Genomic DNA, 12,757 nt, shown 5'->3' on the forward strand with positions numbered 1-12,757 from the left:
GCAAGTTCAAGAAATCAGCATGTCAATATAACTGATCACTACTTTAAAATTTTGCATAGTTTATCTGCTGACATTTTGTCACTATAAAACGAAAGTCAAAGGATTTATGAACCAGATGTTTTTATTAAAAAAGTGCAGTAAAATGAAAGAAAGAAACATTAATGATGTTAATCCTTTAACATTTTCCTAATTAGTAAATGTAACTAGGTTTCATCTTAATCCCTCCCTTCACTTGCCTTATTTCCTGCCAAATTTAACTGAAATACATTACCCAGACATACATATAAATGAGGCCTTCCTTGGCAGAGGTACTATGATTCCTTTTCGCACTTTAAAGGCTTATTTTTCTCTTTTTTATAGTGACAATCAAGTTTCTAACCTGAATTGTGTGAGAATCACTGGCTTGTCCAAGGATTTCCAAGAGGGCCGGATCAGACACAAAGAAGAACCGTGGGAACAGGAGCCTCTTTTTCTCAAGGTACCTGTTGAGTTAGATCACATCATCTTCACTGTACACATCGTCTCCATCAACAGTAGCAGGAAAGCTAGGGCCTGTCATCCCTGGTTATCTTTTCTTTTTTGGTCTGAAGCATTTAAAAGGCAGACGAGTAACCAAAACGATATGAATGAAAAAAATAAATCAATAGTAAATAAGTTAGATGCCAACGCTTGAATGGAAAACATTCAAATGCAAAAGAATTACCGAATTTGCAACATTTAAATACATTTGATAGAACCAACAGTAAAGTTACTTTGCAATGAGGATGTTTCAAAGTAACCACACTTTTATGGTGCTTGAATCTCTCAAACAGCAGTGTTTTGGTTTAGAAAAACACAGAGCACCAATTTGCAAATTAAAATACAGCTGCACTAACAAGGCAGAACTATTTAGTAGTGTTTAGAAAATTGTTCTAGCCCATCAGATGTTCTAACAAAAAGCAACAAACTATAAAAAGTTGTTGACAAAGCATACCCTGCAAGAGATTTTTGACAGAACTCCAGCTGTTTCTGAAGATCTGGCAGAAGCTGTCCCAGAGTTGGATCACCGACACAGCACTCTACCACATTTGGGACCTTTTGGGCTCGCTGCATTATTGTAATCCAGGCCTTGTCAATGTTTTGAAAACGCTTTGCTTCCTACATTGAGAAAAATTAAATAAAAAAATAATAAAAGTATTTTTATATTTTACTAAGGAAGAGCTCAACATTATAATTAGTGAGTATAAAGATAAAAGGAATTAACTATACCTGTGGCAGGTCTTTGGCGATGTCACCCCCAACAAACACAGCCTCCAAATAGATCCACAGGTTTTGCACAATAATCCATTGTTCAATGACATCAGATGATGTTGAAAGCTTGAAGACCCAATCCTGGATCTCTGCTTTGTAGAAGGCACTGTACCTGTAAAAGGCAGACAATGACACAAGTACCTTAAGACACCACAAGCTTCTGTGTGTGCACTATGTCTGAAAAGATACCTTGAGTAAATACAGCCAACTGCATCAATACTTTATTTTCCTCTTTGATCAGTCATAGTCACATCAGTAGCAGTATTTTCCCTACTTGGTGGTAAATACTGATTTTGGTCAGGGTTTTTGAAATCTCATTTGTTAATAATTATGAGTCAGTGTTTGCTATGCTGTACCTGTTGCTCAGCAGTGACCCCAGAACCATTAGGCTATCCTCCAGAAAGGTGAGGATCTCTGCTGTATCTGCCCCTTTTAGCATCAGTTCTCCTCTATCCTTGAATGTATTCCGGCTCAGGATCTGGCTGGACCACACTTCTTTCACTTGTGACAACTTGGCCTCAATATCCTTCTCCTTCACAGCTGATATGCAGATGTCCTACAATACAATTGCAAAAAAAGAAAAGGAAAAAGGCAATCTCATATTTTATCTTATTATGAACAAGGTAATAGATAAAATATTGTGCTTAGCAATTAGGGCAGGTTGTAACCACACTCCCAGCAAACCTCAATATCGTCCTTGTACTTCAACAGAGGTGCTTCCATGATGTTCTGAAGCATAAACGTATTGGACTCCACCTCAAATTGGTGCCCTGTCAAGTCTGTGATCCGGTCCCAGTGTCTCCTCATCATAGATTTGTTTGCCATCATCTCAAGCAGGGGGCATGACTCGCTGAAATTATCAATTGTCTTTTTCAGGTCTTGGAAGGCTTGCCAGTCCTTCAGTCCTTTGGGTAGCTTTCGGCACCTAGAAATAGGGATAATCATTGATGTATATGTATGAAAAAATATAGTTGCAATTTTTGTTGTCACTACCTTCATTTGAATACTTTCACCTTACAGCAATTCGAGAGATACTACTGTATTAAGTTTGGTAAAGTTTTCACATTGGTACATGCCTACCTAAAAGCAAAGTTGTTCAATCATATAACGAATCACAGTCAATAGCAAATTGTTAGGTGAAAAGTAAGGTGGGGAGAATTAACAGAAATTACCTGTTCTGAAATTCCAAAAGTTCTGCATTGATCTTCTCAATATCCACATTTGTCCACAGAATGCCATAGTATCCTCTAATCTTACTCATCACTGCATCATATAGGCCATAGAGTTTCTGTAGCAGGTCAAGCTCTTTTCTGGGGTAATCATAAGATATTATGGCTTAGTTGGAATACATTATAAAATACTGTAAAGATGAACACCATAACTAAGTATTAATAGAATTTTCATTTGTTTTAGTAGTGTAGGGTATGCTTTTGTAGAGTGGTAACACACTTTTTCTTTTGAAGACAGTCATACTCTGTGACTGGCAAGCCAAGAAGCTGCTCCCCAGAGGTATATGTGTTGAAATTTTTCCACAGTTCTTCAAATCTAGCCTGAGTAGAAGTAAAGTAAAATGCTGATATATATATATATATATTTGTATTTTTATTTACTAGAAAAACAACTAGTTAAAAAATACATAAATTAAATTAAACATTGCGAGACCAAACAAAACAGAACCAACTAAAATCACCATCATCAAAAATGTGAGTGGACATAAATATTAGTATTATATAAATATTATATATTTTTATTATATAAGATATTACATGCATTTAAATCCTTTGACCTTGAGCTCTGCTACTTTTGTATTAAGCTCCTTGAATTGGTGTCTTATAAGCTGAAAGTTAGTTGAAAGGTAAAAAATTTACTAAATGTGGAAGGACAACAGGTGATAAATAAATGTTCTGAAATAAAAATTACACCTAAATCAGCTAAATATCAAGCCTAATCAGCCACCAGGATTTTCTTTATTGTGAAAGCTGCAAGCGTGGCGTATCATACCCCAACATTGACCAGTATATAGGGTGACTGACTGTTACCTGACACATTTGGAGCCTGCGGCTGGCTTCTTGGGGCTCTATTCCATCGACCATGGGGCCTTCCTCAAAAGCGAAATTGTACAAGAATTGATTAATCGATTCATTTTAATGTATAGATTGAAAATTGCTAAAACTTAAAGATTCGTAGATTACTTACTGATTCATATTTTTCCAAAAAAGTGTCAACATTATTTTGGAAAACGGCAACACCATCGACAAGGTTTTGTTTGAACTTGGGCTGCATACGAACAAGCTCATCCTGCACTGATCTCTGGGGAAGTCAGGAATAAAAAACCAAGATCACATATGAGTTACAGAAGAACGAAAGTAAAAATCCCAAAGCAAAACTTCATAAATATAATACTTACAGCTTGAGACTGAAGCTGTATGAAGAAATGTCTCAGATTGTGCACCCCCTCTGTTTCTCTTTTTGTCACCTCTGCTTCATATTTAGTCAACATTTCAAAGGCTTCCTGTATAACATAACATCCTCATAAGATGGTTATTTGACATGACTTCAAATAGACAAAAATAGAAAAACATATATTTCTGAACCAACTATAACAATCTGCAAACTTTATGAGCACACAAATTTGAAAAAGAGCACATGGACCATAATTTTCTCATAAAAGTATCTGATAAGTTTCACTGAAAATGCCCGTAGATCATGCAAAGACAGAAATGTATCTATCATAAACTTTCTTCAGTCGCACACAAGATTTCTCCATATCCCAAGTCTGGAAACCTAACAAAAGTTTAAATTCTGTCTGTGGATCCAATATGGTATGCTACAGAATATATTATATATATTATTAATATATTATTATTATATTAGAATATATCTATTTGTTTAAGTGAGACTACTGGGTTGGCACAGCAGGGGTCTCAATGCAGAAAGGCAAAAAAAAAAACCCCACAGACGCTGACCATGGCTCAAAACTTGTTGCAATGAAATACGTGATCTGACAATGCAATGTCAATCAAATCTGATAAAATGATTGCTGCCATACAATCTTTTCATAGTTGTAAAATATTTTCTCATAGTATGTGTTTTAGGTATTTTAAGGTATTAAAAGCCTTAAATCCAATATTTTACTAAAACTAAAACATATCTCATCCTCTCACCAGGACCTGTGGCCCTATGCACTCCTTTCTGTATGTGTGGGTTTTTTTTATGTACATATTTTTGATCTGTACGCCATCTATACCTACTATAGACTACACTTACAGGCAATATCCATAAAAAAACATTGTGCTATTCATACCTCAATGGAAATCAATGTCATATCAGTTTGTATTTCAGCATCCCGAAGCATAGACAGTGCCCCCATGGCATGACGCACATCTTCCAGATTAGCCACAGGATGAGAGAGTTGTCTGATGTACTTGTTAGTATGTATGCTGGTGTCAATCATTTTCTTCTTGTACTCCTCCTTCAGGTATTTGCACAACAGTTTCTTCCAAGCTTTGGTCTCAGCTCTCAAGGACTTCCTTAATGGCTCTTTAACAAGAAACACAATTTACAGTGCATAATTTGCACTCCTCCACTCAAACACACACAGTTCTCGAACCAGACACAACCCAAAAGTGATAGGTGAAGGTTTCCTGAGTGTACATCTGATGACATTTATGATGATGTGGTTGTTGTCTAGAACATATTACAGCTCCCTCACCTGTTGACAATTCAGTAAACCCCAAAACAATGATGGGTTTGATATCATTAATTTCTTCTTCGGCTGAGTCATAGTGCTGGAGTTCAGATTTGATCTGGATCAAGGATGGATTGCTGTCCATGAATTCCTTTTAAAAGATAATAATAATAATAATGTTAATATTAGTGCTGTCAAACGATTAAAATATTTAATCACCATTAATCGCATTAATGTCATAATTAACTCGTAATTAATCGCACATTTTTATCTATTCTAAATGTCCCTTGATTTCTTTTTGTCTCATTATTTCTTTTCATTTTAATGCTCTTATCAACATGGAAAAGTGGGTTTGTGTTAGATAGATAGATAGATATACTTTATTGAGCTCAAGCTGGGAAATTGCAGTGTAGCAGCAGCATTACACACAGTAACAACACACAGACATATCAAAAAAAGCAATATAAAATGCAATATAAAAAATTTATAAATAATTGGTCTAATTGTAGTGCAAAGTAATGCTGTTTATAACGGGTTTAACTGACAGCACTAGTTAATATTATAGGAAAATTTATATTTCTGGTAAAAAAAATCAACGTTAGAGGAAAACTAGCCTTGACTTTGAGGTTCCTGTCCTCAGCCCAGATCCCTCTAAAAGGACTGAACTGCTTCAGGACATCAGCTGCTTCATCTCTCTGGGAGCTGACTGCTGATTTTAGAATGACCACAACCTTTTTCACGTCCTTGTGTTCAACAACTCTGTGATGAAAATTTTCTTTTTCTCCACCTATGAAATCATCACAAACAGGCAAACACAAATGACCGAAGATTGTTCTTGACAAACTTCACACATTAAATGAAAAAGTTATTTTTTTAAGGGCTGTACGCAACTTTGATTGATACTGACCATGTCACAAGACTTTTTATAAGATTTTATTATACACTGGACTGTCAGATTTAATAGGATTAAATAATACAATTAATCTATTCTCTTTTTGAATTTCTTAAAACAAAGAAATCTACAAATTAATAACTTCATCAACTTAAACTAACATTATAATTTGGTTTCATATTAAGAAGAGGTGCCCATATTTTCATGACATCTTAGGACATAATCATCATTCTGTCAACTTTCTGTCTGCATTTTCAGGCTTTTCTTCATCCGTGTGTGCTGACAGTGACCTACCTTTGTTTTTTGTGGGATTGTGACAGTACTCCCGCTGCCATGCTACCCTCTTGCTAGCTTCCAACACCAAGTCTATTAGGTGATTTATGGCCTGTTGATTCTCATCTACAGTGGGAATCATCACCTGATGACAACAAATATCAGAGAGAGAGAGGGAAAAAAATGTCTGTTTAACAAGACTGGAAAGGAATTCAATATTACCCTTCTCCCTTACAAAGGTAATTAGGGTGAAATGGAGTCAGTTGCCAGTTAATAAAAGACACTCACCACGTTGGATTTAACCAGCTGGACTTCAGATTTCATAAGTGAGACCTTCTTAGACTCAGACTTTCTCTTCTGGTGATGTCTTATTGATGTCGATCTGTAAAAGATCATTCCTCTTAGATATTGGCCTTTAAAAAAACCCGAACATACTGACAAACACAGACATACTTACTGAGTGCCACAAATTCTCCTTTTTAGGGTCTCCAGGGATAACTTGGTTGATTTGACCAGTGCATCTAATACCCTTGCACTGAAGTATTCATAAAGCTTCTTAAACTCCTGAAATTAATATTTTTATTTGAAGCATTAAACCATTGGTAGGTATATTGTGTAAGATAAATGTTTTGCTTTTGGTAAGAAAACATACCCTTTCAAACTGGATTGCTTTATCTCTATCTGGACCTCCTAAATTCATTCCCTCATCCTCATTGGGGGTTTTCTGACTCTCCTGTGAGAATGTCACAGTCCTTCGCCCTAAAATGTTCACAGGGTGAATTAAAACAGATACACTTGCATACATATAAAATATTTAAATGTTGGATGCTGTACAACTGTCATTTACTTTAGTCTAAATACTTCTATATTATTTCCACTTGTATACAATATTTAAAACTTAGGAGCACCTGGAACAGGTTCCTCTACAGTCTTCCTGGTGCCTTCTGACTCATAAATGGCTCTGAACACATTACCGAGCTCCTTTACTGCTTCTTTAACACAACTACATTTGTAGTCCAATGTCTCTGCCCGCTCCTTACACTGATCCTAAAAAAATATATATATGCGTGGGTTAGTGAATTAGATTTAATTCATCACTTCTTTGAAAGAGCAAATTAAAAACCAAAACCTGCAATGACTTATTTTTTTCCACTTGGGGGCAGTGAAAACAAGTTGTGAACACAACATTTACATATCTGCACCTTTTAAGTTAATATGGCAAACTAATTGGCGAACAGCTGACTATTCACAACCACCAGTAATGGAGCAACATTGTAATTCATTTGGAGTCATGTTTCTGGCTACCTTATGAATGAAAGTGTGAAAATAAATAATAAAATAATAAGTGAAAAAAAACCCCACTTTGTTTTAATTTGGAAGATTAAAATAAGATGGTGATCAACAAAAGTGACATATAATTAGTCCACACCTCATTACGTTCAATCAAGTGCTGAACTGAGGACGCATGGTCTTCTGGAAGCTCAATCAGCACAGTCTCTGAGATGTCTTTAAGGACATCCTCAATGTGTATCTTACAGATATCCTTGACCTGAAAAAAGAAACATGGCATCTAGAAACATAGCCCTTGAACAATAGTCTTGTTATGCATATCTAAAGGGTGACAGAGGTTTGCTGACTGGTGGTTACAATGTTAATAGACATTTTTTACATTGCTGATCCACAACCATTCATCACAGGCTATTAATAATCCCTCTGAACAACCTGGAATTAAACATACTAATGAGTTTTGGTGCTATTTTTAACTGTACATTACTATATTTGATTTTATTGCAATGGTTTTATATCCATATCTGAAAAGGAAAGACAACTAACATTTTGCTAAGGGCTGTCATTGAGTACCATACCTTCTTTACAAGATGTTTGAGCTCAAACAAAGCAGTGTCAACATTTTGGAAGAACTTGTCTAGGAGGAAGGATGACCAGGTGAGCAGCACTGACCCATGGCGAAGCACAGACTCCACCTTGTAATTTACCAAAAACATAATAGCTAAAAATGAGCAACTCAGGAAGGACGGATAAAAAAAAAAACGTGTGGAACGTGTCATAAGTTGTAATATTTATATTTACATTTATGGGACCATTTTGATATTTTACAATTCAGTTCAATTTTCAACTTTTACATGTACTGTATTTTCAAACTGCTTACATTTTTTATTTTTGAAGCCATCAAGCTGGTGAAGTCCGCAGGTATACGCTCACAGGTGGATTCATAATCTGCCAAAATTGTCTATAAAAACAAATAAGGCAGAGAAGTCATTTTGTATTAAGGTAACCCATACTTGTGGGAAAATAGTTTTTATTAACCTGTAGTCGGAGGTGATAGGCATTTAGTTTGATTTCCAACTTGACCAGATGCAAAGCCTGCTTTGGAACCTCCAGACTCATCTTCAACAAACACTTAGCCTCCCGAATGACCTCCGTTACTTTAGGATCAAAGTTGACAACTAATTTCCCAGTCTTTGGGTGACGAACCAGCAGCGTAATGTTCAAGACTGTTATGAAGTTGAATAGGGAGAAAGTATTTTGAATGAATATTAACAGAATTCCACGATGCAACCTAACAAGGGACATTGTGTGCCATCAATATATTAAGTCAGAGCCAACCAACCATAATCTAGTTTTGACACTTCATCCATCCATGCTCTGTGGTAAGCCAACTCAAACTGTACTAACGCAGCTGCAGTTTGATTGTACATTTTAACCACATCTTGTCCCTCAGGGCTGCACAGAATGTTCGAGTTCTTCTGTGGACAAATACATTAAACATTAAAATACTTCTAGACAAAAGTGATTTCAGTTGTATTGGTGGGAGAAATTTAGGCTTACTTTTATGTATGATATGGGTTCCTCTATTTTTTTGTAGAGGTGCCTGGCCCAATCAATCCTTCCAGCCACATGAGGCATGTTTCTAGCTAATGGGGGATCATCTCGCTGTTTGTCATAGACCTGCAAAGAAAAAGGCATGAGTAGATCTGTTAATTTAATCAAAAACTTCCATATTTGACATACATACATACAATACATTTATATTTCATTCTTAGTATCTATTCAAGCATGAAAAATTGATACCTTTTTCACAAACTCTACTTCTGAGGCATAATGCTGAAGAATAAGACCCAAGAGTTTGGAAATTTCTGTGTCAAGACAGGGAATGTTCAGCTTCTGAAAACTAAAAATAGAGGAATTTATGAGATATTTGTTAGACTTTTCTGATTATAATGCCAATCTCCACTGTTAAATAATTACAGTAAAGTGCAATCTTTAGACTACACTACTATACCATATTATACTTGCCGTTGTATTAGGCACAGAGCTTGCTGAGATGAGATGATGTTTGAGAAGCATGAATTCATAAATGACCGCAGCTGTTTCTGTAGATAAGAAGAGCCACATTTTTAATATGACCAGCAACATTGGAAACAATACTCAATATATAAGTGGGAGACAATGGAACCTACGTTCATTACAGATTATAAACATAAGGAAATTATATGCATACCTCAATGTGGCTGATTTGAACCTTAAACTTAGCAAAATCTGTTTCGAATTCAGCTATCCGTGGAGCCAACATATCATACTGCTTTCTTTTCAGATTCATGGATTCTGTGTGGAATTGTCTGGCCAGAATTTCAATGCCCTCAATATTAGATTTTCCAAGAGATTCAAACGTCTTGAACACTGTAATTATATGTGTGATCTACAAAAGAAAATGCATATTGTTACTTGGCATGCCCTTTTGATAAGAATATGATTCAAATTTAAAAAGTTAGGGTGACCTGCACCTTTTCGAGTTGGTTGCAAAAGCTCTCAAACTTGCAAAATATCTGCATCTCTGAAACCTCAAAGGACCTCTTTCCAGATCTTTCCATTGTCTGTTTCTTTGTTTTCTGGAAGCAAGACTGATACTCTCGATACAAACAGATACAGTCCTACCAAAGACAAAACATGAATGAAAACAGTTGCATGCTGATATCAACATGGGCCACATTAAAGCCTCTTCAATTATATCACAGATGTTATTCCTATAGGTGGATGTCATAATCACCTCCATTTTCCTGATAATGTCTTCAGCATCTTGGTCCCATATAAGACATGTGCCATTGTCAGTAATATATGATCTGCATGCTGTAACCATCTGATTTGTGACCTGGAAATGTTTTCAGGAACGAAATTTCAAAGTTTCACAAAGTAAATCCTTAGATTTTTCTAAATACAACTTACTTATACTTACTTATATACTTACTTTGATGAACAGTTCAGATATCTTTTCATTTGTATTGTAGTACAATGAAACAGTGTAAATCATTTGAATGGCATTGATGACGTTTTGCACGCTTTCCATCATAATGACCTGAAATCACACATCCATTTATATCAATATTGTCTACAATATTCTGTCATCGCGGAAATTGTATTTTATTAACCTTATACTGAACATACATTTTCAAAAATGGAACAAACTCGCCTTCATATCTTTAATCTAAATATAGTTGCTATCTTTAATTGCTACTCACTCTGAGGTTTAACCTAAATCTGCTAAAATAACAGGCTTCATCTGACATTGTTCACTCATTCACTATTGTACATCTACAGTATTCAGTGTGTTTTTGGGTGTATTGAGAAACATAATTTGGACTGATGTCATGCAAAATGTATGATGATAGTTGTTGGTTGGAGATCTCAATACATTTTATGTTGCTTTATGTAATTATTCACTACTACTACTACTACTACTACTACTACATAGGGTGTAATTAATCCTTAATGTAGAATGTAAACATCACTACAAAATGACAAACATTGTCCTTAACACTTCTTTTAATCTGCTATTTTTACACACACAATGTACTTGAATTATGTTCCTACATCTTACTATATGTGTAAAATACAAATTTTCATTAATTACTAACAAATACAACCTTTCCTTAGACATTACTAGGCATTCATCACATCAAATGATGGATACATACCGGGCCACTGTTGTAAAGAGGTTGACAGACATTCTCCAGTGTGTTAAGGAATTTTACATTGTCTTTTGCCTCATTGGCACGGTCAGTTATCCTGGCATCCAGCTCCCGCCACAACTGCAAAGGTACATAGTTGGAAAGAGTCCATTGTGATTCTTAAAAACTAACATGTAATTTTTTTTTTTATTCAAAGGTTACTGTACAAAAGTCCAAAATGATGTTTTTAGATTATAGAATACTCAAAAATATTCAAAAACTAAATGTGTCATGTCTTAGCTTGATAAAAAAAATTATCAAGAATCAATAATGATCTGGATTAGTCTTCTGCTGATGGACAAAAAATAACTAGAATCATACATTCAGAATATCATGTGAAAATAACGTTAAAACTCAAAACTGCATGACTACATATGAATCCTAATTAATTTGCACAAACATTCTTTATAGGGATGTCACGATCCAATCTCAAAGATTGGTATTGGCGCTGATGAACAAAAAGTCAGTAAGAGTAATTAATGAATGCAATCTGTGCAAAAGATTTACAGACAAGGGAAATAAATAGTAATAACATTTTGTTTCTTAATGCAATGCATAGCTATTTAATTGTCAAGCATATACATTTGATTTATTTTAATAGCTAATGTACTTGAAGTGTGCAATGTGCAATTTTATTATGTAAAAAAAAAAGTATAGGATCAGGACTCAGTATTGGAGCGGGGCTAAAAAAACTTGATCGGGACATCCCTAATTCACTAATTAATCTCAGGCAATAATTAAATTTTCTATCACATAGTTTGCACATACATTTGTCTTGCTTTGTTTTATACATAATGAATTAGACATATTGTGACTATACACAAATCTAACCCTGGTCAAACCCACAAAATCCTGGTAAAGTGCTGCATTATAACTTCCCTATATATTACTTTGTTGAAGTTTAATACTCAATAATCAATACCTTCATAATCTTGGAATGGCTGATATGGAGCACCATTACCACTGCCTTACACTCTGGGCCTTTGATGTGATTGATGATGGAGTTGAACCTTGAAGACATTTTTTTCCAGTGTTCTAACTCACTCAGTGGCCCTGCAGAATCATCCCCTTTTCTCAACTGATCACTTTCTATCAGGACCTGAAGATTATGGATACAGAAAAAAGTTACAAGTACCTTCTACAGGGCAGCAATTCAATCCAATAATCTACAACAAGAATCATTTAGGAAATGTGCCCTAAAATGTCAAAATATGGGATTCATTTGTCATGAGAAAAGGTTTTAATTCCAATGCTATCTACAGTTTCCATTTTTATTTGGATCAACAATATATGTTTTGACTGTATCTTAATGACACTGTATTGTTTGAGTGTTTCTTCTTTGATAAAATCTTTTCTGTTCACACGATCGCCTGTTATATGAATATAAAATCTTGATTTTACCAACCTGTTCTATTTGCTTATACCATTGCATCAGAATTTCTTCCAGACTCTGCACCATTTCAAAGTTGGCAGCCGCAACTTTCATGTCTTCAAGGCAGGCCAATTTAGAGAGGTCAATATCTGTCACTGTATTCATATGAACAATATTCTCATTGCTCATCTGGAGGTCTGGAGTACAAACAAGGAAGA

General features: G+C 35.1%; 1 protein-coding gene across 1 annotated transcript in view; it reads right to left on the reverse strand.

Moving 5' to 3' along the window:
* LOC127379186 (dynein axonemal heavy chain 8-like) overlaps window positions 1–12,757 on the reverse strand; it is a 36,730-nt gene that overhangs the window by 19,232 nt on the left and 4,741 nt on the right. Inside the window, exons 7-39 of the mRNA XM_051428517.1 lie at window positions 12,573–12,736; window positions 12,090–12,266; window positions 11,135–11,248; window positions 10,408–10,515; window positions 10,210–10,311; window positions 9,947–10,093; window positions 9,664–9,861; window positions 9,459–9,535; window positions 9,234–9,333; window positions 8,991–9,110; window positions 8,773–8,908; window positions 8,469–8,656; window positions 8,311–8,391; window positions 8,009–8,125; window positions 7,573–7,692; window positions 7,052–7,190; window positions 6,796–6,902; window positions 6,601–6,707; window positions 6,432–6,525; window positions 6,165–6,288; window positions 5,593–5,765; window positions 5,003–5,129; window positions 4,595–4,830; window positions 3,698–3,802; window positions 3,487–3,600; window positions 3,330–3,392; window positions 2,740–2,840; window positions 2,463–2,600; window positions 1,975–2,215; window positions 1,647–1,846; window positions 1,249–1,402; window positions 974–1,137; window positions 380–482 (exon numbers count right to left, since the gene is read on the reverse strand). Of these exons, the coding sequence (XP_051284477.1) occupies window positions 380–482; window positions 974–1,137; window positions 1,249–1,402; window positions 1,647–1,846; window positions 1,975–2,215; window positions 2,463–2,600; window positions 2,740–2,840; window positions 3,330–3,392; window positions 3,487–3,600; window positions 3,698–3,802; window positions 4,595–4,830; window positions 5,003–5,129; window positions 5,593–5,765; window positions 6,165–6,288; window positions 6,432–6,525; window positions 6,601–6,707; window positions 6,796–6,902; window positions 7,052–7,190; window positions 7,573–7,692; window positions 8,009–8,125; window positions 8,311–8,391; window positions 8,469–8,656; window positions 8,773–8,908; window positions 8,991–9,110; window positions 9,234–9,333; window positions 9,459–9,535; window positions 9,664–9,861; window positions 9,947–10,093; window positions 10,210–10,311; window positions 10,408–10,515; window positions 11,135–11,248; window positions 12,090–12,266; window positions 12,573–12,736 (4,439 nt within the window). The remainder of the gene's footprint in view (window positions 1–379; window positions 483–973; window positions 1,138–1,248; window positions 1,403–1,646; window positions 1,847–1,974; window positions 2,216–2,462; window positions 2,601–2,739; window positions 2,841–3,329; window positions 3,393–3,486; window positions 3,601–3,697; window positions 3,803–4,594; window positions 4,831–5,002; window positions 5,130–5,592; window positions 5,766–6,164; window positions 6,289–6,431; window positions 6,526–6,600; window positions 6,708–6,795; window positions 6,903–7,051; window positions 7,191–7,572; window positions 7,693–8,008; window positions 8,126–8,310; window positions 8,392–8,468; window positions 8,657–8,772; window positions 8,909–8,990; window positions 9,111–9,233; window positions 9,334–9,458; window positions 9,536–9,663; window positions 9,862–9,946; window positions 10,094–10,209; window positions 10,312–10,407; window positions 10,516–11,134; window positions 11,249–12,089; window positions 12,267–12,572; window positions 12,737–12,757) is intronic.

The sequence above is a fragment of the Dicentrarchus labrax genome, unplaced genomic scaffold (assembly GCF_905237075.1).
Source record: "Dicentrarchus labrax unplaced genomic scaffold, dlabrax2021, whole genome shotgun sequence".
NCBI lineage: Eukaryota > Metazoa > Chordata > Actinopteri > Moronidae > Dicentrarchus > Dicentrarchus labrax.